The sequence below is a fragment of the Ornithorhynchus anatinus genome, chromosome 10 (assembly GCF_004115215.2).
Source record: "Ornithorhynchus anatinus isolate Pmale09 chromosome 10, mOrnAna1.pri.v4, whole genome shotgun sequence".
Taxonomy (NCBI): domain Eukaryota; kingdom Metazoa; phylum Chordata; class Mammalia; order Monotremata; family Ornithorhynchidae; genus Ornithorhynchus; species Ornithorhynchus anatinus.
Genome location: NC_041737.1, coordinates 59,307,092 through 59,327,748, shown reverse-complemented (window position 1 = coordinate 59,327,748; position 20,657 = coordinate 59,307,092). Strand labels below are relative to the sequence as shown.

At 61.9% G+C, this 20,657-nt stretch overlaps 2 protein-coding genes and 1 non-coding gene across 4 annotated transcripts; 1 reads left to right on the top strand and 2 right to left on the bottom strand.

Annotated features, from left to right (window-relative positions):
* Positions 1 to 560: 560 nt before the first annotated feature.
* Positions 561 to 8,438, bottom strand: DTX3 (deltex E3 ubiquitin ligase 3). Its single transcript, XM_029072672.2, has 4 exons — positions 8,395 to 8,438; positions 5,819 to 6,492; positions 1,702 to 1,919; positions 561 to 1,279 (listed from the first exon to the last, which is right to left on the bottom strand). The coding sequence occupies exons 1-4, from the start codon at positions 8,414 to 8,416 to the stop codon at positions 1,204 to 1,206; spliced, it is 990 nt and encodes a 329-aa protein (XP_028928505.1). The 5' UTR covers positions 8,417 to 8,438; the 3' UTR covers positions 561 to 1,203.
* On the top strand, positions 3,930 to 4,066 carry LOC114814845. Its single transcript, XR_003762642.1, has one exon. It is a non-coding gene; the product is annotated as a small nucleolar RNA SNORA7 (small nucleolar RNA).
* Positions 8,439 to 9,060: 622 nt separating the features above from the next.
* Positions 9,061 to 17,848, bottom strand: PIP4K2C (phosphatidylinositol-5-phosphate 4-kinase type 2 gamma). Of its 2 annotated transcripts, XM_029073962.2 has the most exons (10): positions 17,705 to 17,848; positions 17,443 to 17,540; positions 12,350 to 12,446; positions 12,096 to 12,239; positions 11,829 to 11,975; positions 11,694 to 11,732; positions 11,401 to 11,514; positions 10,682 to 10,937; positions 10,113 to 10,216; positions 9,061 to 9,824 (listed from the first exon to the last, which is right to left on the bottom strand). In XM_029073962.2, exons 2-10 carry the CDS (start codon positions 17,505 to 17,507, stop codon positions 9,744 to 9,746), a joined length of 1,047 nt encoding a protein of 348 aa, XP_028929795.1. In that variant the 5' UTR covers positions 17,508 to 17,540; positions 17,705 to 17,848; the 3' UTR covers positions 9,061 to 9,743. The 2 variants fall into 2 exon arrangements, with proteins under 2 accessions (XP_028929795.1, XP_028929793.1); XM_029073960.1 differs by lacking the exons at positions 17,443 to 17,540; positions 17,705 to 17,848 and having other exon boundaries at positions 11,829 to 12,006; positions 12,350 to 12,442.
* Between the last annotated feature and the right edge of the window lie 2,809 nt (positions 17,849 to 20,657).

The window sequence follows — 20,657 nt, the reverse complement described above, 5'->3', positions numbered from 1 at the left end:
CCCCTCCTCGTTACCGCCACCCCTTCTTTCTGGACACCGGGAGGAGGGTCCTTCGGGGGGACGCGGGCGGGGCGGGGGGCGCAGGGCACCCCAAGTGTGGCAGGCCCCGCCTTGGGCGGCTCTGAGACCCCTCCCTTGCCCTCCTCTCCCGTCCCCTTCCCCCGCCGGGTTGGGCGCGGTGCGAATGTCCGCAGGTCCGGCCCCGGGCGGGCCGGAGAGTGAGGGCGGTGGCCCCGGGGCCCCGCGACCCTCGGCGGCGACCGGAGGACCGGCTCCTCCCCGCCCCCGCCCCCGCCCCCGCGCTCGGAGAACGAGGGACGTTCGCACCGCCCCCGCTTCCCCAAGGCCAAAGGGATTGGAGGGTCGTGCCCCGCCCGAGCCCCGCCTCACAGCCGTCCCCCGCTCACCTCCTCCTCCCCGCAGCCTTCCCTGATTGGCCTCCAGCTCCCTGCTTCCAATCCCAGCTCACCCCCACCAGCCCCCGGCTCTGAGGTTGCCCTCCCCCGCCCCTCGCCAACCGGCCCTCCCTCCAGAAGCAGCCAGGAGAGGAAAGTGTGTGTTTGTGTGTGTACACAGCCACACACGTGTCTGCCGTCTCCCAGTCGTCAGCCCGGTCTCTTTCTTCTGGCCTTTCTCCAGCCCTCAGCAGGGAGTACACTCCCAGGACAAGTCCCGTCACATTTGCTTCATTTTCTTTTTATTAAATCAAAAGCTACGAGGTCTTGGGGGTGGGGGGAAGATGAGGGCAGAGGCAGAGACTGAGAGGCAAAGAGACCTGGAGACGAAGTAGGGGCAGAGACACAGAAACAGCGGAGCCAAAGGGCGGGGCGGGCGGGGGGCGGCAGTGAGAGCCTGGGAATAAGAGCCAGGAAGGGGGCACGAAGCCTCTCCCAGGTCTCTTCTAGAGCAGCTAGTGGTAGGGTCGGGGCGGAGCTCGGGCCGGGGGCGGGGGCGGGTCACTGTCCAGAGGCCAGCTGGACGGAGGGCTTGAGTCCTGGGCTATGCTGGGCCTCGCCCGGAATTGGGTGTGCGTATGCGTCTGTGTGTGTGTGTGTGTGAATGTGGGCGGGGGGGTCACAGCTCACTTGACATGGGGAGCTGGGCAGCCCCCCCATCCAGGCAGGCCCTGGGAAACAGGGAGCTGGGCAGGCAGGTCGGGGTGGGGGGCTCGGGGTCGGGTCAGAGGTCAAAGGTCGGGGTCACTTAATCGTCTGTGATGCCCTTGGCTCGCAGCTCCTCCTGCACTCGGCTCAGGTAGGTGGGGTCGGGATACCCAAACCTGCGGGAGAGAGGAGCGTCAGCCAGATCCCGAGGCCCCCCCCGCCCCCGCCCTCCCACCCTCCGGCCCGGACTCCGACCTGACCTCCGGTGACCTCCCGGGCCCCAGGGGGGGCATTTCCCAGGGAAGGGGGAGTCGGGACACTGGGGAGGAGGGGACCCGAGGGTTTGGCGGAGTCGGGACTTGCAGGGATGAGTGCAGAGCTGGGGTCGGGGGCTGAAGTGGATGGAGTTGAAGGCGCAATGTGGGGTCAGAGGGGTGCACGGCGGGGGGCCAAAGGCGGGCAGTGCCCTGCAAGGGGTCGGCGGGCCGTTGGGGGGGGGCAGGGGGTGTGGGGAGGGGCTGTGGTCGCATCTGGGGAACGGGTGCGGTGGGGGCGCCCGGCGGGGGGCCGCGGGGGGGGGGGGCTGCAGGGGGCGCACAGCTGGGGGCCGCCGGTACAGCTGGTCTTGTGGTGGATGTCGTTCCAGGTGATGACATTGGGCCGCCCGGTGGTCATGGAGGTGCCCACGGTGAACGTGAGCCGCTGGTCGAACGCTTTCCGGAAGAGGCTCAGGACGCGGTTGCCCTCGGGGCAGTCGGGAAGGTAGGCCACCCGCGTGGTGCCAGGGTATCGGACGCCTGGGTTCGGGTGCTCGGCCTGCGGGGAGGCGGGGCACGTGGAGAGGGGCAGCACGGCCGGCCGTAACGGGACAGACGAGCGTGGTGTTCCCCAGGGTGCTCTGCCCTCCACCACCTGCCTCTTGGCTGACCTCGACACCGCTCCCCCCTTCGCCTCCCCCGCCTATGTCCAACGATTGACTGAGAGGTCTGTGCCCCAGAGGGTAGTGTGCCTGCCGGGACCACCCCCCCCATCTCGTTCCTGGGCCCGGGGCCCCCTGCCCCCTGGGCCCCTTTGCCCCATGAGCTCCCACCACCCACATGCCCCTCACTGCCTCTCTTGGGGATTTTTCACAGAGTGGAACCAAGTTCCACCCAGGCCTGTGGTATTCGCAGAAACTCTATCTGGCCCCCCAGCCCAGGGCGAGGGGCCCCGTTATGGCTCCACCCTCAGCCCCCTTCTCTGTAGTGGACCGTTTATCAGGACCCTGGTGTCCCCAGGGCGGGGACCAGGTCTGCTTCGTCTACTGCCCACTCCCAAGAGGTCCAGTAGAGTGCTCTGCATACTGAAGTTGCCCAGCACAGGGCTCTGCCTAAAGTAGGGACCCGGGATAGGGCCCTGTAGCCTGAAGGTACTCAGCCAGTCAGTCGGTCAATGGTACTGATTGAGTGCTTTCTATGTGCAGAGCACTGTACTAGGCGCTTGGGAGAATACAATATAGCAATATAACAGACATATACCCTGCCCGCAAGGAGCTTACAGTCTAGAGGGGGAGACAGACATTGATGGAAATAAATACATGACAGATATGGACATAAGTAGTGTGGGGCTGGGAGGGGGGGAAGCATAAAGGGCGCAAGTCAGGGCGACGCAGAAGGGAGTGGGAGAAAAGGAAAAGAGGGCTTAGTCAGGGAAGGCCTCTTAGAGGAGATGGGCCTCCAATAAGGCTTTGAAGGCGGGGAGAGTCATTGTCAGATATGAGGAGGGAGGGAGTTCGAGGCCAGAGGCAGGAGGTGGGCGACAGGTCAGTGGCGAGAGAGACGAGATCAAGGAACGGTGGGATGGTTGGCATTAGGAGGAGTGAAGTGTGCAGGCTGGGTTTTAGTAGGAGAGTAGTGAGGTGAGGGAGGAGGGGGCAAGGAGATGGAGTGAGCGCTTGAAAGCCAAGGGTGAGGAGCTTCTGTTGGATGCGGAGATGGATGGGCAAACCACTGGAAGTTCTCGAGGAATTCTTGAGGAATGGGGAAACACGGCCACTGCGGGCGCCACGTGGGACAGGGACTGCGTTCAACCCGATTTGCCTATATCCACCCCAGCGCTTACTGCAGCGGCTGACGCACAGTAAGGGCTGCGCAAATACCGGAATTATTATTATTACGGCCTGAACATTTTTGTAGAAAAATGGCCCGGGCGGCAGAGTGAAGTATGAACTGGAGTGGGGAGAGACAGGAGGCGGGGAGATCAGCAAGGAGGCTGATACGGTAATCCAGGTGGGAGAAGATAAGTGACTGATGGGATAAACGGAGCAGCAGTTTGGATGGAGAGGAAAGGGGAAAGAACCCTGGGCACAGCAGTATAACAGTCTGCACAGAGCAGTAAAGCAGTCATCTGCACCCAGGAGAATCCCAGCACAAGGCTCTGCACTCATCGGGCATCCAGACCAGAGTCATGCAAACAGTCGGCAGCCAGCACAGGGCTCTAGCCACAGTAGGCACCCAGTACGGTGTTCTGCATACAGCAGGCACCCAGCAGGTGCCTATTAAAGGTTCTGCCCTCACTAGATGCCCAGTACACCCGGAAGGCTCCCAGCACAAGGTGTCTAGGCTGGCACTCTGCAAACAGCAGTCACCCAGGAGGGAACCCAGTACCCTGGGGGTGCCCAGTACAGCACCCAGCAGTGACAACCGGCTCCCAGCGCAGTGCCTCCGCATACAGCAGGCGCCCCGCACAGGGCTCTGCACACAGTGGGCACCCAGGACGAGGCTCTGCACACAGTAGGTGCCCGACACCGGGCTCTACCCACAATAGGCGCCCAGTACAGGGCACTGCCCCCTCTCAGGATCGCACCTGGAGAGTTTCAAGTAGTCTACCAGTCTCGACTATGGGAGGGAGAGTCAAGCAGAGACCTACCCATTCCGTTCCTAGCTTGGGCAGTGACTAGCAAGTGGAAGGCCTCTGCTACAAGTCAAAACTTCCCTGTGCTGGGCAGCAGCGGCATGGGAGGGGGTGGGGGGAGAGGGCTCGAGTTTACTGCACGCAAAGAGGCAACGGTAAACCAATTCCCTATTTTTACCAAGAAAACTCTATAGGTACCCTACCGGAATGATTGAAGGAGGAGGTGGGGCGCTCTGGGAGAGATGTGTCCACTGTGTCGTTATGGTCGGAGACGACTCGATGGCATAAGACAAGACAGGGCTCTGCGCACAGTGGGCACTCAGCACAAGGCTTGGCACACAGCAGGTACCCAGCAGAGAGCTCTGCACACAGTGGGTGCCCGGCACGGGGCTCTGCACACAGTGGGTGCTCGGCCCCGGGCTCTGAGCCCAGACGGCGTCCAGCACCAGGCTCTGCATGCAGCAGGTACGCAGGCAAGCAGCCTGTATCCAGGTGGAGCCCAGTCCAACGGTCGCAGGCAGGGGAGGTGCTCGATATGCACTCACGATGGGGAACAGCGGGACAGCCAAGCTCCTTCGGGCATCCGCCCACCCGCCTGTGACAGGCTTGACCGGACCGATTCCATTTTGTCAGCCAGGGCCACCATTAGGTCGGAGCGAACACACCGCGTCCACGGGCGCGGTGAGCAGAGCAGTGGGGCGACCCTCGACCGACACGGCTGATAGTGAGTGAGGAGCCCCCGGGAAACGGGAAGTGGTGTATCTCGCCAAGCGCTGTCAGCAGATCAAGGGAGCGGTCCGCGCCCAGTATCGCTGATGGCGCGTGGGCAAGACCCCGGGAGGGCGGCATTCGCCCACGCCTACCCTGATTGGCCAAGAGCGCGCCATCGGAGAACCACCCTGGATGGGAAGCCTGGATGGGCCAGATACCCTATACGACCGGCACCCGGGAGTCGGCTCTCCGTAGCGGGACGAGACCCCTCCCTAGAGTGTGGGACGACCGCTCTGGGATGGCCGGCACCGGTGACACCGTGAGGAACCCACTGGGAACGTGAGTGAAGCTCCCCTTGCCATTGGCCTAGAACAGCGCCGGGCGTCCCCCTGGGGCTGAGTGCGCAGGTCTGACCTGTAGGTATGTCCCTTAAAGACCTGATACTCACTGTTCCCCTGAATCACCCTTGGGAATGGGTGATACCGGAGTCTCCTAGGTTTCCTCTCTCTACCACTGTGAGTCTGTCCTTGGGAAAGCCACCTTCCATGGATTAGCGTTGGAGCGCGGGGCCATAGAAACCCACTGCCTCCCCAGTGAACGGGATGATGATGAGAAGCGGGTGCCGCCCGCTAGATAAAGCCCTGGCCTGGGAGTCAGAAGGACCTGGGTACTGACCCCGACTCTGCCACGTGTCTGCTGTGTGCCCTTGGCCAAGTCACTTCACTCCTCTGGGCCTCAGTTACCTCGTCCGTACAGTGGGGTTTTAGACTGTGAGCCCCAGGTGGGACGGGGACTGTTTCCAACCCGATGATCTTGGGTCTACCCCGGCGCTTAGAACGGTGCCTGGCACATAGTAAGCACTGAACAAATACCATTAAAAAAAAAGGAAAAAGAGTGGCCTCAATGAGCCACTGTGTGGTGGTGTGGGCAATCTTATTCTTTGCAAACAGGTTCCCGCTCCTCTGGTACCGTGCACGCGGGTGGCCAAATAAAGACTCTCGCCCCAGCCCTGCTGTGCGTCCCGCCCTCGACAGGGTGAGGGGGCTGGCCGCCACTGTGGGGGCGGGGGAGGGCGGCGGGGCTGGGGGAGGAGAAGGAGAAGGGGCTCTTACCCCCTGGACGCCGGGTGGGAAGACGTACTGGATGACGATGGTGCCGAACTTCTCGTAGCTGGGCAGCAGCAGGCTGGAGTCGCGGGAGACCAGCATGCGGCCATTGAGGGGCTGGTTGCCCACGAGGCGGCCGTAGAAGCGGCCGCACATGGGACAGGCCTGCTTGACCTGCAGCGCGCGGGCGATGCAGCCCTCGCAGAACGAGTGTCCGCACTTCTCCAGCGTCTTGGCGTTCTGGATCTCGCCCAGGCAGATGGGGCAGGTGTCGTCCGGCTCCTCGGGGGGAGCGGGGCCGGGGGGACCGCGGGGGGCAGGGCCGGGCCCGGGGGGCGGCCCGGCGGGGGGCGGCCCGGCCAGGACCAGGCAGCGCGCCGGCTCCCCGAGCCGCTCGGCCTTGCGCAGCTCCTTCTCGGCCTCCTTGAGCAGGGCCTTGAGGGCCTTGCGGGCCAGGTGGAGGCCGCTGGGGGGCGGCGGGGCGGCCTGGGGGGCGATCTGCAGCACGTAGATGTCCGAGGTCTCGCCGTCGATGAGGATGGACACGCGGAACTCCTCCCGCAGCCGCGCCAGCCGCGCCGGGCTGTCCCGGCTCACGAACTCCCACAGCCGCTTGGGCACCGTCACTTTACTCTTGCAGCTGCTCCCGCAGCCGGCCATCCTGGACAGCACAAAGGACACTGACCCCCCCGGCGGGGGGTCCGGTCAGGAGCGGGGGGCTCCCCTTCCCCTGCCAGATGCCCCTCGACCCCGGCCCCCACCACTGGCCCGGGCCTGCCCCCTAAAACTATCTGCGGCACCTCCTGCACTAGTTTTCTTGAGAATCAGCCCGGTGGGGGGTGCGCGGGGCCTCAGTCCCGGATCGGGGGCAACAGGGCGGAGGGAAGCAGCCTTGAGCGCAGGCAGGCAGGGACAGAAAATCTGGAGAAGAGTTCAGGCGCTAGGGTGGGAAGTCCAAGGTCCACGGGGGATCATTCCCGGGGAAGGGATGGCCCTGAGAGCCAGTGATCTGCGCATGGAGGTGTCAGTCTCACGGAGGGCTCGGTCCTATGGATGGGCCATCTCGGGGGGCGGGGAGGGGTGGTGGGGCGTCTGCAGCCCGGGAAGGGGACATCAGTCCTGGGGTGGGCTCAGTCCAGGGGGTCGGAAAGCCAGGAGGAGATAAATCCTGAGGAGAGAGGGTCAGTCTTGTGGAGGGCTCAGGCCTAGGGGTGGGCGGTCCGGGAGTGGGGGCAGCCCGGGGGAGGTCAGTTTGGGGGTGGGGGGCGGTCAGACTCATGGAGGGCTCAACCCTAGGGGCGGGCGGGCAGGCGGGCGGGCAACCCGGCGGGGGAGATCAATGCTCGGAGAGTCAACCCGGAGGGGTCAGTCCCGGTGGTCAGCTCTATCTGGGGAGCCCACGGATGTCGCTGGTACTGGAACGGCTACCATCTGGGCTCCGAGAGGATGGGCCTCAGGCCCCGGGGATGCACGTGGGGGGCCGGAGGGGGAAGGGGGAATGTCTACATTACCACAGGACCATCTAACTGCCCTGTCCCCAGGCGACTGAGCCTCTAAAACAGCCCCGGGGGAACTAGCCCGTCTCCCTGCCCAAGAAATGAACGGCCAGCTTGAGCCAGTAAACTTCCCTGGCTTCCTGCAAGGCCAGGTCGGCATCAGCGCAGCCCCCTGCCAGCCTCCCGACTCCAAAAGTGTCCCTCAACACATTCCCCCAAAGACTGGGTGGCCCTTGAGGCCGGGGAAAGGAGCCGGGTCAACCCCACTGACCCCACCCCGGGACTCCGCTCACTGCCCGGGGGCCGGGGGAGACCCCAAGCCCGGGGCTCTCCCCCGCCCTCGCCTCTCGGGAACCGCTACCCCCACAGGGGGTCGGAGAGAGGACCCTCGCCCGGAGGTCTCCCTCCCTTCGGCGGGGAAACTGAGGCTTGGAGAGACAAGACACGATGGAGGCTATGAGGTCTGGCGGGGGCAATCGGGAGGCACGAGGGGGCCCGGGGAGGGGCCCGGGGGAGGCTGAAGGGACACGAGAGGATGAGGCCGGTGGATAGCGGGGTTCGGGGAGATGGGGGGAGAGGGAGCGAGGGATGAGGCCTCCGGGGCCCGGGCAGGTGGGCGGGAGGGCGCTACCCGGGCGGCTGGGGGCGGGGGGGGTGGGCAGGACCTCCAGCCCCGGGCACCCGGACCCGCAGGCCGGGGAGGGGAGGGGGAGGCCAAGGATGGGAGGGGGAGGCCGGGGAGGGGGAGGCTAAGGATGGGATGGGGAGGCCAAGGAGGGGAGGGGGAGGCCAAGGAGGGGACGGGGAGGCCAAGGAGGGGACGGGGAGGCCAAGGAGGGGACGGGGAGGCCGGGGAGGGGAGGGGGAGGCCAAGGAGGGGACGGGGAAGCCGGGGAGGGGACGGGGAGGCCGGGGAGGGGATGAGGGGGGAGGCCGGGATGCGCGCTCCCCCGCCCCAGACGCCGCTACGGAGGCCGAGAGGGTCCGGGGGTGGGGGTGGGGTGCGGGGCAGGCGGGAGGCCGGACCTGAGAGGGTCTCGGGGGGCGGGGGCGGGGGGCGCGGGCGGGGGGCGCGGTGCCTCCTACCTCCCGGCAGCGCCGCCATCATCGTCACGTGACCGCGCCGTTGCCGGGATGACGGTCCGGCCCTAGCAACGGGGGCGGGCGCGACCCACGGACCGGCGGGGGGGGGGAGGGGGGAGGGGAGGGGAGGGGCGGGGGGCCAAGCTCCCACCCGCCCCCGCAACACCCACCACAAGAATAATAATCATCATAGTATTTGCTAGGCGCTCACTATGGGCCACGCACGGTAAAAGTAACGGTGGTATTTGGTAAGCACTTACTATGTGCCGAGCACTGTTCTAAGCGCTGGGGGAGAGACAAGGTCATCAGCGTGGCCCACGTGGGGCTCACAGTCGTAATCCCCATTTTACAGATGAGGGAACTGAGGCACAGAGAAGTCAGGTGACTTGCCCCAGGTCCCAGGTCCTGCCGACTCCCAGGCCGGCGCTCTAGCCCCCACGCCAGGCTGCTTCTCAATCCCGACCCCCGACTCCGGCCCCAGATGCCCAGTTCCCCCTGCCCATCAGATAGCTGCCTCTGACACCAAACATCGCCCTCCCCTCCCCCTGCCCCCCAATCCTGAGTGACCAGTGGGCCAGCCAACTGGCTGACCATCTTCCCCGGGCCCCATGACGACTGCCACCCACACAGCCCCCCGACCGCTTAAATGATGTCCAAAGTCAGCTGGGGGGCAGGCTCAGTTCAATAATTTATTCTGGGTGCGATGACAAAGTCCCCATTTTTTCTCTTAAAAAAACAAAGCCCCTCCCCCCTCCCCGAAACAGGCATCCTTCACATCCCCCCTACCCAAAACCAACCTTTGGGGGAGAGGATGGGGAGACCAGACAAGATTGATCAAACGCCAAAAGGGGGACCGCACACTACTCCAGTCGCCGATGGCTCCGCGGCCCAACGGACCCTTGTTACCCCTCAGTCCCCCCAAGCCGGCTTCAGCCCACGATGGGTTGGGGAAGAGTGGAGGGGTCCACGATTGACCCCTGGAAGCCTGGCAGGGTGACCGTGGCCAGGGCCCGGGGGGTGGGGGGGCTGGAGGCCCAGCTGTATCCTCTATCTCCTTGCTGCCTGCTGGCAGGGAGGAGGGCAGCAGGTGAGATGCCTCAGCTGGCCAGCACCTGGGGCAGACTGGGAGGGCAAGTGGGGGGGGGGGGCGGGTAGGGGAATGACCTTGGGTCAGTCCTATAAAGACGACAGCACAGTTCTGGGACCGGGGTGAGTTTTATGTGTGTGTGGGAGGCGGTGGATGGCAGAGCTGCAGCTTCCTCTACTTTTGGATCATCATAGAAAGGACAAGGCACTTGAGTGGTGAGGGGCAGGAAGGAGGCAGGAGGAGGCAGAGACCCTCTGCCCATCTCCTAGGCAAAGATGTTCGAGATGAAGTCCAGGAAACGCTTGGCATACTGCTCAGGGTGCACAGTGGAGATCTCTGCGCCGGCCTGCGGGTAGAAGGGCAGGGTGGGAGTGGGCCAGAGGGGAAGAAGGTGTGGGGGACGTGGGGGGGGGCCCAGAAGGCGTGGGGTCACCGGAGGGAGGGCTGGGAGCATGGCTGGGCATTATGGAGGTGCTCTCAACCCCACCATCCAATATGGGCAGTGAGAGTTTCGGGGTCGGGGTGACTCGGCTAGCCTAGCCCAACGCCTTACCCTCTGCCCTACCCTTGGGAGGTGGGGAGAGGGGTTGGGGGCAAAGGGTCCTTGGGCAGCTGTCCTGATGCCCACGCTCACCCCGTGTTTGACCGTCTTGGCCGCGTGAGCTGCCTTCTTCCTGGCATCGTACTGGGTCAAGATGTCAATGACGCCCATGAAGTACACTTCCTGCTGGGGGGCACCTGGGGTACAGTGGGTGGGGGGCCAGACTTAGACTCCCACCCGTAATGGGGAGGCAGGGGTCAAGGGTCACCCTGTCCCTTGGGGAGCACTCCACTGCCCCTTCCACCACCCTCTCCCAAGCAGCCTTCAGGACTGACCCGGTAGCACCCACTCCCCCACACCGCTGTCCTTCCACATGTAGGCCACGTCTCCCCCGAGAAGCCGGCGGCTCCTCAGGGGCGAGGGCCACGCGCCTCCTTTCCTCTGCCCGCCGCCGGGCCCCCCAGTACCCCTCCCGCTCTGGCTGGGGAGATGTCCTCCCCCTGAGGACTGGCAGCCCCTTGAGGCCTGGGACGGGGTCTCTTCCATCCTGAAGGAGGAGGAGGAGAAGAGAGTGGGGTTGATGAGGGAGGCGGGGGGGAGAGAGGAAGGGGGGGGGGGGGTTCGGGCGGCCCACCGGGTGCTCGGCCTGGGAAGCCACTGACCCTGGGCACTGCGGACGGCGTACACGTCGATCAGCGATTCGAACTCCCCGGGTCCCAGGGGCCGGTGGGCGTGGACGGAGCCGCCGATGCCCTCGGGGGAGGAGCCGTAGGAGCCCGGCGGGAGAAGGTGAGGAGTGGCCCCAGAGTCCCCCTCGCCGTCCAGCTCCTGCTCCTGCTCTTGCTCCTGCTCGGCGCGCTCAACGTCATGGATGCCCAGCAGGAGACTGTAGTCCATGATCTTCAGCTGCACCAGGAACTGCGCACAGCCACCGCACCCAGAATAATCATCATCGTCATCACCGTCAATCGGGACTGGGGGACTTGTCAACCGCTTACTAGGGGCCAAGTACTGGACTAGATAAAGATCAATTCCCACATGGGGCTACACAATCTATAATCTAAGACCACGTACTGAATCTCCAGTTTGCAGCTCTGGGAACTGAGGCCCAGAGAAGTGAAGTGACTTGCCTAAGGTCACAGTGCAGATGCGTGGCGGATCGACATTAGAACCAAGGTCCTCTGACTCCCGGGCCCATGCTCTTTCCATCAGGCCACACTGCTTCTGTGGGTCTGGTGGTCAAGGAATTGTCCCCGCTGCCCCCATCCACTCCCTACTGACAGCCCGGCACTTCCCCTCCCTCCCCCCACGTCCCGACCCCCCAAATTCTCTCCCTCCCGGCCGGGGCCCGAGCCGGCGGGATCCAAGGTGGCAGTCCCACCTCCACATCTCTCTTGAGCTTCTCCAGGAAGACTTTCCGCTCTTCCTCCCCTACGTAAATCTTCTGGTTCTTGTTCAGAAAGTCCATGTCCTTGAGCGTGGGCAGATCCTTCACCTGGGGGTGGCAGGCTCATACACACTGAGTCCCTTCCCCATGCAGCCCCCCCCACCCCCACAAATATACAGACCCCCACGACACACCTGCATGCCCCCCACCCCCTTGGACACCCCCAGGCTCCGACAGAGACCCAGGACCACCCACCCCCTCCAAGCCATGGTCCTCCAGGGCCTCACCTTCTCCTTGTCACTGGCTTCTCGGGACACCAGGGAGCCCTGCCGGGAGGACACAGATGGAGAGCTGCCATCAGCGGCGGGGCTGGGTTCCCACTGCCCCATCCCCGCCCTCCACCCCCCATCGCGGCCCCTCACCTTGAGGTCGTACTTCCTGTGCACCGACAGGCGGTGGCTGAACATGTTCCTCATGACGAGCAGGTAGCTGTGCTCGCTGTCCACACTGACCCGATACATGCCCAGGAACTGCGGCAGCAGAGTGCTCCCGTGACACTTCACCACGTACTGGGCCGCAGCAGAGAGAGAGAGAGAGGTGCTGCCCGGGACGGCCCGGGGTCAAGGGAGGCGGGGGCGGGGGGGAACGGAGGGAGGGCGGGGAGCGAAGGGGGTGGGGAGGGAACTCACCTGGTGGTAGTCAGAGAGGTTGCTGTGCATGTCGGCAATGTCTTCGCTGGACACTTCCTTGATGACCAGCGTCTTGTCATAGGAGACCAGAAAGCGGCCATCGCTGCCCTCCGTCTCACTGGGGGGACTTCGGGTCAGGGAGACCTGGGGCAGGAAGGGAGGCAGGCATCACCCGCACTCACGCCAGACACGGAGGCTGGGACTGTCCAACCCACAGGAGGGGCCGGGGAGAAAGGTTGGGGGCCAAGACGCACCTGGTAGTCCTGGTCATCAACACCAAACCGATCTCGCAGGTTGCGGAACACCTGGGGGCAATACTCCTTGAACTTGAACTGGCTGGGCAGGTTCTCTCTAGAGGTGAGACACAGGGGGTCAGCTCCAAGGGACTCGGGGCAGCGGGAAGCTCTCTGGACCTTTTCTAACTTCACTGACTCTGAAATCCCAGTCCCCAACCTCATCCTCCTCACCTGCCCTCTCTCCCATCAACCCTCCCCTCAAAACCACCCTGCCCTCTGCCCAGAGACCTCTGATCTCTGGACACCCACCCTTCCGCCCACCACTTTCACCAGGCCGCCAGGCCTCGTGAGGGTGGCCTCGCCATCGTACCCTTTCTCGACGCACACATCCAGTCTCCCACTCCACGCTGAACTCAACTCTCTCGATGCCCATCTTTTCTTCGATCTGACGCCCCCGTCCTGCCCCTCACCCCGGCCCCCAACCCTAACTCACCGGCCTGGATGGCCCCCAGCACTCCCCCGCCCCCCAACCCTAACCTGCAGGCCTGGACGGCCCCCACAGTCACTTTCTCCGTTCAGGCGCTAAGCCCTCGGAGCGCGGCTCTGCTGGAGGAAAAGAATCCTGCCACCAGCCCTACCTGGTCCTCCCCAACCTTCCTGGCTCTCACTCTGCCCGGCAACACTATCCACCTTTCAAGCACTGTACTAAGCACTTGGGACACTACAATACGACAGAGTCGGCAGACATGTTCCCTGCCCACAGTGAGCTTAACGTCCGTCTCCCCCTCTAGACTGAAATACGAATAAATAGATTATGAATGGGGACGGAAGTGCTGTGAAGCTGAGGGGTGAATAAAGGCTGCAAATCCAAGGGGACGCAGAAGGGAGTGGAAGAAGAGGAAATGAGGGCTTGGTCACTGGTGTGCCTCCCTCACTGACTCCGGTGCCCACGGCCCGCACCAACTACTCCCTGATTTTCTCTCCCTTCCGAAACCACCCTCGTGTCAGCCCGATGACCTTGCCAATTATTCTGTTGCCAACGCTGAAACTATCAGGTGGGAATAGCCCAAAATCTGCCCCTCACCTCCCTCCCATATCAATATCTACTCTGATACTTCTCGGCCCTTACTCAAAGAGCCTCCTGTCTGCTTTGACAATCTGTCCCTCTCACTCCTGCGCCTCTGACCCCATCCCTTCTCCCCTTCTAAAAACACCCACACCCATCCTTCTTCCCTCCCGGATCACCACCTTCAACTGTCTTCAGACAGCTCCTTCTCCTCCGCTTTCAAACACGTCCACCTCTCCCCTCTCCGAAAGCAAGCCTCTCTCGACCCCACGGCCCGCTCCGGCTCAGGACCCACCTCCCCCGCTGCTCCCGCTTTTGTCCAAACTCCTCCAGCGGGCTGCTTATCCCCGCTGCCTCCACGTCCTCTTCTCCAACTCCCTCCTCGAACTCTGCCGATCCAGCTCCCGCCCCCTCCATTCCACTGAGGGGACCGCCCTCTCCCAGGACACGGATGACCTTCTCCTCCTCACCAAATCTAACGGCCTCTACGCCACCCTCATCCTCCCCAACCTCCCGGCTGCCTCGGACACCGCGGACCACCGCTTCTCCCAGAAGTGCTACTTGGGGCTTGGTTGCTCTGACCCTGCCCTCTCCTAGTTCTCTCCTCCTGCCTCTTTGTCCATTCCTTCTCAGGCCCTGTCACCGACCCCGCCTCTGCCTCCCACTCCCGCACAGTGAGTGTTCCTCAGGACTTTTCTCTAGGACCTCTTCTGTCCTCCGTTTACCCGCCCACTCCCAAGACTTCCAGGGCCATCACCAGGCAGATACCTAGACTCCAAGTGGAAAGTGCCCCAGACCGGGAGTTGGGAGATTCAGATTCTAATCCTGACTCTGTCCATTCATTCATTCATTCAATCATATTTTTTGAGCGCTTACTGTGTACACGGCACTGTACTAAGCACTTGGGAGAGTACAGTATAACAATAAGCAGACATTCCCTGCCCACAACAAGCAAACAGTCTAGAGGGGGAGGCAGACGTTAATAAATGAATGACAGATACGTACGTAAGTGCTGTGGGGCTGGGAGAGAGTCAAGGTGACACAGAAGGGAGTGGGAGAAGAGGAAACGAGGGCTTAGGGACGACCTCTTGGAGGAGACGTGCCTCTAATAAGGTTCTGAAGGCAGGGAGAGTCACTGTCTGTCGGATTTGAGGGAGGGTGTTCCAGGCCTGAGGCAGGACGTGGGCAAGAGATCGACGGCAAGATAGACGAGACTGAAGAACTCCACTGAAGATCGTTGCCTACCGGGTAATCTTGGGTATTTCACTTCTTTGTGCCTTCGTTTCCTCATCGATCAAATAGTAATAATGATGGCATTTGTTAAGCGCTTCCTACGTGCAGAGCACTGTTCTAAGCACTGGGGGATACAAGGTGATCGGGTTGTCCCACGTGGGACTCACAGTCTTAATTCCCATTTTACAGGAGGTAACTGAGGCACAGAGAAGTGAAGTGGCTTGCCCCAAGTCACACAGCTGACAAGTGGTGGAGCAGGGATTCGAACCCATGACCTCTGACTTCCACGGAGCCACACTGCTTCTAATGAGGGCGAGACACCTCTTCTCCCTTCCCCTTAAACCTGTGAGCCCCATGCGGGGCAGGAACTGAGAGTCTGATCTGATGTAGATGTGTAGAACAACTGTTCCTTGGAGGAAATGTGAATTTTAGTAAGTTGAAGGGAATGAAGATAGGGATGTGAGTGCTCCGGGGCGGGACAGAGCAAGGGAGCGCCCAAAGGTGTAGGAATCGCGGAAGGCCAAAATGACAGTTGGGGAAGGCATGTAAGGTGACAAATTAAAAATTAATCAGGGGTGGACTGATTCATTCCAGAGTTGGGGAGCGTCGTGGTCTGCCAGATGTGAGGAGGTTCCAGACCAGAGGGAGGGTGTGAGCCCCGGTGCAAACGCCACACGCTGTCCTCCCTGTCGTCGCGCTAGCCCCAACGTTCTCCCCTGCCACCTCGCTCCTCCTCCTCCTGCCTCTGGGACATCCCTACGTGGATGTTTTGCCGGCACCTCAAGCTCAACGTATGCACAACTGATCTCCTCAACCTCCCTCCCAAATCCTCTCCTTCTCCTCACTTTCCCACACCTGGTGACAACACCATCATTCTCCCCAACTCTCAAGCCCACAACCTCGACATTATCGTCGACTCCTCCCTCTCTTCCAGGCCCTATCTTCGGTCAACAGAAGCTACCGTTCTTTCTCCGTGATGTGCGTGGAATACAGTCTTTCCTCTCCATCCAAATAGCCACCAGGCTAGTCCAAACAACCGGCATCTCCCGCCTCGTCTACTGCAACCGCCTCCTCGCAGACCTCCCTTTTTAGTCCATGCTACACCCTGCTGCCCTGATCATTTCTCTAAAACCCCCTCGGCACACATCTCCTCGCTTCTCAGAAATCTCCAACGGCTGCCTATCCCCTTTGCCATGAGCCGAAACTCCAGAACCCTGCCTTGAAGACAGTCGATCGGCAATCTCCCTCCTCCTTACCCTCCCTCCGTTCCCACCCGACCTCAGCTCAAAGACCCAGTTACTGTGCCTTGTTCTAATCTCTCTCACCACCAACCTCTCGCTCACACTCTCCTTGCAGTCTGGAACCTCATCTCCAGCAGACCACAACTCTCCTATCTCCGAAGTCCTCCCCCGATTAATTTCTAACTTGCCGCCTTACATCTCCTCCCCGACTGTCATTTTGGCCTTCTGCGATTCTGCCACCTTTGGGCTTTCCCTCGCTCTGTGCCCCACAGAGCCCTCACATTCATATCTTCATACCTTTCAACTTACTAACGAGCACATCTCCTCCAAGGGGCAGATGATTCATAAATCTCCATCTCCAGCTCTGACCTACCTCCCTCTCTGCAGTCTCGCATTTCCTCCTGCCTCCGGTGCGTCTCTACTTGGATGTCCTAAAGATACCTCAAAACTTAACACGTCCAAAACAGAACTCATCTTTCCACCCGGACCCTATCCTCCCCTCGACTTTCCCGTCACCGAAAACGCCGCCGTCCTCCTTTGTCTCGCAGGCCCTTGACTCTGGCCCTCTCCTCACCGCTCTCATTCAACCTTCAACTGGCGACCGACACGTCGGGAGACGTGCACGCCTCTAGACTGTAAGCTCCCCGTGGGCAGGGAATGTGTCTACCAACTCTGCTCTATTGTACTTTCCCAAGCGCTTAGTACGGCAGTCTGCACACGCCGTAAAGACTCCAAAACATGCCACCGGTTGAGCTGTGATTTATTTTCACGTCTACCTCCCCTTCTAGGCTGTCAACTCCCCAGGACAGGGAACGCGTCTGCCCGTCGCGTGGAACCGTCCTGTCGCCAAGTGCTCCGTCCGGTGTTCCGCACAGGAAAAACGTTCCATCGATCCCGCCGGCCGATTCCTCCTAGCATCCGCCCACAGCCCTAAACCGTCGCCTCCCCGAAAGCGGGGATGGCGTCTACGTCCCCCACTCTCCCGTGGCTCCAAAGGAGCCCGGGCTGGGGAGTCAGAGGTCACGGGTTCTAATCCCGACTCCGCCGCTTGTCAGCTGTGTGACCTGGGGCAAGACACTTCGCTTCCCTGTGCCTCGGTCATCTCATCCGTAAAACTGGGGATGAAGACTGGGAGCCCCGCATCCGGATCATCCCAGTGCTTGGCACGTAGTAAGCGCTTAGCAAATACCCGCGTTATTATTAGTAGAGAAGCAGCGTGGCTCAGTGGAAAGAGCACGGGCTTTGGAGTCAGGGGTCATGAGTTCGAACCCCAGCTCTGCCACTCGGCAGCTGGGTGACTGTGGGCAAGTCCCTTCGCTTCTCTGGGCCTCAGTGACCTCATCTGTCAAATGGGGATGAAGACTGGGAGCCCCCCGTGGGACAGCCTGATTCCCCTGTGTCTACCCCAGCGCTGAGAACAGTGCTCTGCACATAGTAGGCGCTTAACAGATACCAACGTTATTATTAAATACCAACATTATTATTTATTAGCGCAGGGCTCTGCAGAGAGCGGGTGCCCGGCGGACACCACGGACGGGGTCCGGGGGCTGCAGGGCGGAGCCGGGGCTCACCGGTGGAACAGGTGGTTGTTGACTTTGACCTTGGAGCTGGCTTTGAAGTCGTCGGGCAGCAGCATGACCGGGGGGGGCACCTGGCTGAGCTCGTTGATCTGCGGGGAGAGGACGGGCCGGGGCCGGGGCCGGGGCCGGGCCGGGCGGTGGGGAGGGGGGCACGGGGAGCCTCGCCGACCCCCGGGGGGGGGGCGGGGCGGGGCGGGGGACCGGGACGGGCGGGGTCCGGGGGTCCCGGGGGGTGGGGGGAGGGGGCGCTCACCGAGTGGGCCACGCCCCAGAGGAAGACGCCGAGCAGCGGGTCCGCCGCCCGGAACACCTTCACCTTCTGCTGCACGAAATGCTTCTTCTTCGTCTTGGAGGCGAAGCCGCAGCCCGGGCCCGGGCCCGCCCCCGCCGGACCCGCCGACGCCGCCCCCGCCGGACCCGCCGTGGCCGACGCCGACGCCGCCGACGACGCCGACGACGCCATGGCCGCCCCCCGGAGCCCCCGGAGCCCCCGGAGCCCCCGCCCCGCCGGAGCCGGAGCCGGAGCCTCCCGCCCCACACCAACCCCGGAAGTGGCGTCGGGCGGCCCCTCCGTCACGTGACGAGGGCCGTTTGGCTCCGCTCCGCGAGACCTGTGACGTCATCGCGCCGGCCCCCGCCCCCCCCCTCCCCGCGGCGCCAGAGGGAGGGCGGCGAGGCAGGCGGGGGGGGGGGGGGGGGGACCTGGGTCGGCCGCGAGGGGGCGCCCCGGCGGCGGCGCCTGAGGCAGCGCCCGCTGCCCCCTAGCGGGGAGCCGGTTCGCACCTGTCTCTCGACCGCCGCCGCCGGGCGGGCGCCCTTGGTCCCGCCCCCTTGCGCGGCCCCGACGATTCCTTCGGCGCGTGGCTCCGCGGAAAGAGGTCGAGCTTGGGAGCCGGAGGTCATGGGTTCGAATCCCGCCTCCGCCACCTGTCCGCTGGGTGACCGTGGGCCAGTCACTTCCCTTCCTCTGGGCCTCAGTTCCCTCGTCTGCCAAATGGGGATGAAGACCGTGAGCCTCACGTGGGGCAACCCGATGACCCTGGATCTCCCCCAGCGCTTAGAACAGGGCTCTGCACATAAGAAGCGCTTAACAAATACCAACGTTATTATCACTCAACAGTATTTACTGAGCGCTTACTATGTGCGGAGCACTGTATTAAGCGCTCGATGGTCCCTGAGCCTCGTCCGTCCCCGGGCCTCGCCCAACCGACGGCCAAGTCGGTGGGCGGCCGCACCCCCGAGGCTCTCCCCTCCCGGGGTCGTGGGGGAAACCGAGGCCGAAGCGACCATTACAGACTGGCCTTTGGCCCGGTTTAAGTGCCGGCCTCCGTCCCGCGGCTTTCTGCCTCCTCCGGGAGGCCTTCCCCCGTCACGTCCCTCCAACGTTCACCTTTAACTTCTTGCTTTTTATCCCTAATCCCAATCCCCGTGTAGGTTGGGAATGTTTTTATTCGTTTGCCTATACATTTAATTATTTGATTAGCCGGTAAAACCGAAGCCACGGATCACGTGTCTTGCCATCCTCCGAAGAGCTTCCTCAGTAGAGCGCCTAGCCCCGGGTTAGGTGCTCTGAACGTTCATCCCAATGACTAAGCGGCCCTGCTCTCCCCACCTCGAGCCACAGTGCTCTGTCACCTGGTTTTCTACGACAGTGACGGCCTGGTTTCCAGCCGGCCTGTCCCCGGTCCGGGACCACTTCGGACCAGAAGCTTTTCTGTCCTTTTCTGGTTTTCTCTGGATGCCCTGTCACGTTTCACACTTCCCCGGGGAGGGGCCTGAAGGCCCTGGAGCGAGAGGGGCCCAAAGTCCCCCCCGGGGCCCAGGAGGAAAAAGCTAGGGTGGCGCCCGAATGGCACCCGTCACGTAATCACGTGTTACACATCTCGTATCGTCACTCGTAAATGCTACTTACTGAGCACTCACTGTGTGCAGAGCAATGTACTAAGCGCTTGGGGGAGTCCAATGTAACTGATATATTACACATTAGAAATTACTTAGTTGTTCATATTAATGTCTGTCTCCCCCTCTAGACCGTAACCTCATTATGGGCAGGGAATGTGCCCACTAATTCTGTTGCACTTACTCTCCCAAGTGCACGTGCGGTGCCCTGCACATACTAAGCGCTCAGAAAATACAAAAAAAAACCAAGAGTTGGCAGATAGGTTTCCTGCCCACAGTGAGTTTACGGTCTAGAGGGGAAGACAGACATTAATGTAAATAAATAATTTATAGTATATAACTAATGGATGATATGTACATAAGTGCCATGGGTTGACAGTGGGGCGAGTATCGAATGCCCAGAGGTCACAGATCCAAGTGCATAGATGACACAGCAGGGAGAGAGAGCTGGGGTAAAGAAGGCTTAATCAGGGAAGGCCTCGAGGAGGAGATGTGACCTCGCTAAGGCTTTGAAGGTGGGGAGAGTGGTGGTCCGCTATACATGAAGGGAGAGGGAGCTTCGGGCTGGGGGAGGAACGTGGGAAAGGGGTCGATGGTGAGACAGACGAGACAAGGGCACATCGGGTCAGCTGGCACTGGGGGAACAAAGTGGGTGGCCTGAGCTGTAGTAGGAGATCTGTGAGGTAAGGTCGGAAGGGGAGAGCTGATTGAGTACTTTAAAGCCAGTGGTGAGGAATTTCTGTCTCATGGGTCTCCTTGTCTGGTATCGGCGAGGGCCATCATTGGCCAATCAATTAATCAATGGTATTTATTGAGCACTTTCTCTGGGCAGAGCACTGTACTGAGCACTTCCATAAGTAGACGCCCTCCCTTCCCATAAGAAGCTTGCAGTCTAATGAGAGAGACAGAAATACAATAATTTACGAATAGGGTAATCAGAATAAGTAACTATCAGTTGTAACTATGCGGTAGTTTTATTCATATATTCACGATGCTGAGGAAGTCGATAGGCGAGAGCTAGAGGAGGCTTATGGGTTGATGTGACGTGGGTCGTGAGGCGTTAATAGAGAAGGCTGTTTTGGTGGAGGGAGGATTTCAGGAGGCCTTGAAAGTGTAAGTGGCCTGTCGGATTTGAAAGGGAAGGGGGTTCCAGGTGGGAAGAAGGGTCCGGTCTAGGGATCAGAGGCGGGACAGTCCAGAACAAGGCCCCGTGAGAAGGTGAATCGAGGAGGAACCAAGCGTGTGAGATGGGGTCTGGCGAGAGAAGAGAGCGGATAAGAAAAAGGGAGAGAACAAAGTCAGTCAGT

Bases quoted from the DNA above. Each gene is read 5' to 3' on its own strand.
- PIP4K2C (XM_029073962.2), bottom strand. From the start codon at position 17,507: ATGCTGCTGCCCGACGACTTCAAAGCCAGCTCCAAGGTCAAAGTCAAC. The intron at 11,976-12,095 runs GTGAGTTCCCTC...GCTGCGGCCCAG, and splicing joins ACCTCTCTGACTACCACCAG to TACGTGGTGAAGTGTCACGG. The intron at 11,515-11,693 runs GTGAGGCCCTGG...TGCCACCCCCAG, and splicing joins AAGCCAGTGACAAGGAGAAG to GTGAAGGATCTGCCCACGCT.
- DTX3 (XM_029072672.2), bottom strand. From the start codon at position 8,416: ATGATGGCGGCGCTGCCGGGAG. The intron at 6,493-8,394 runs GTAGGAGGCACC...CGGGGGGGTCAG, and splicing joins GATGGCGGCGCTGCCGGGAG to TGTCCTTTGTGCTGTCCAGG. The intron at 1,920-5,818 runs GTAAGAGCCCCT...GCCTCCCCGCAG, and splicing joins TCCCACCCGGCGTCCAGGGG to GCCGAGCACCCGAACCCAGG.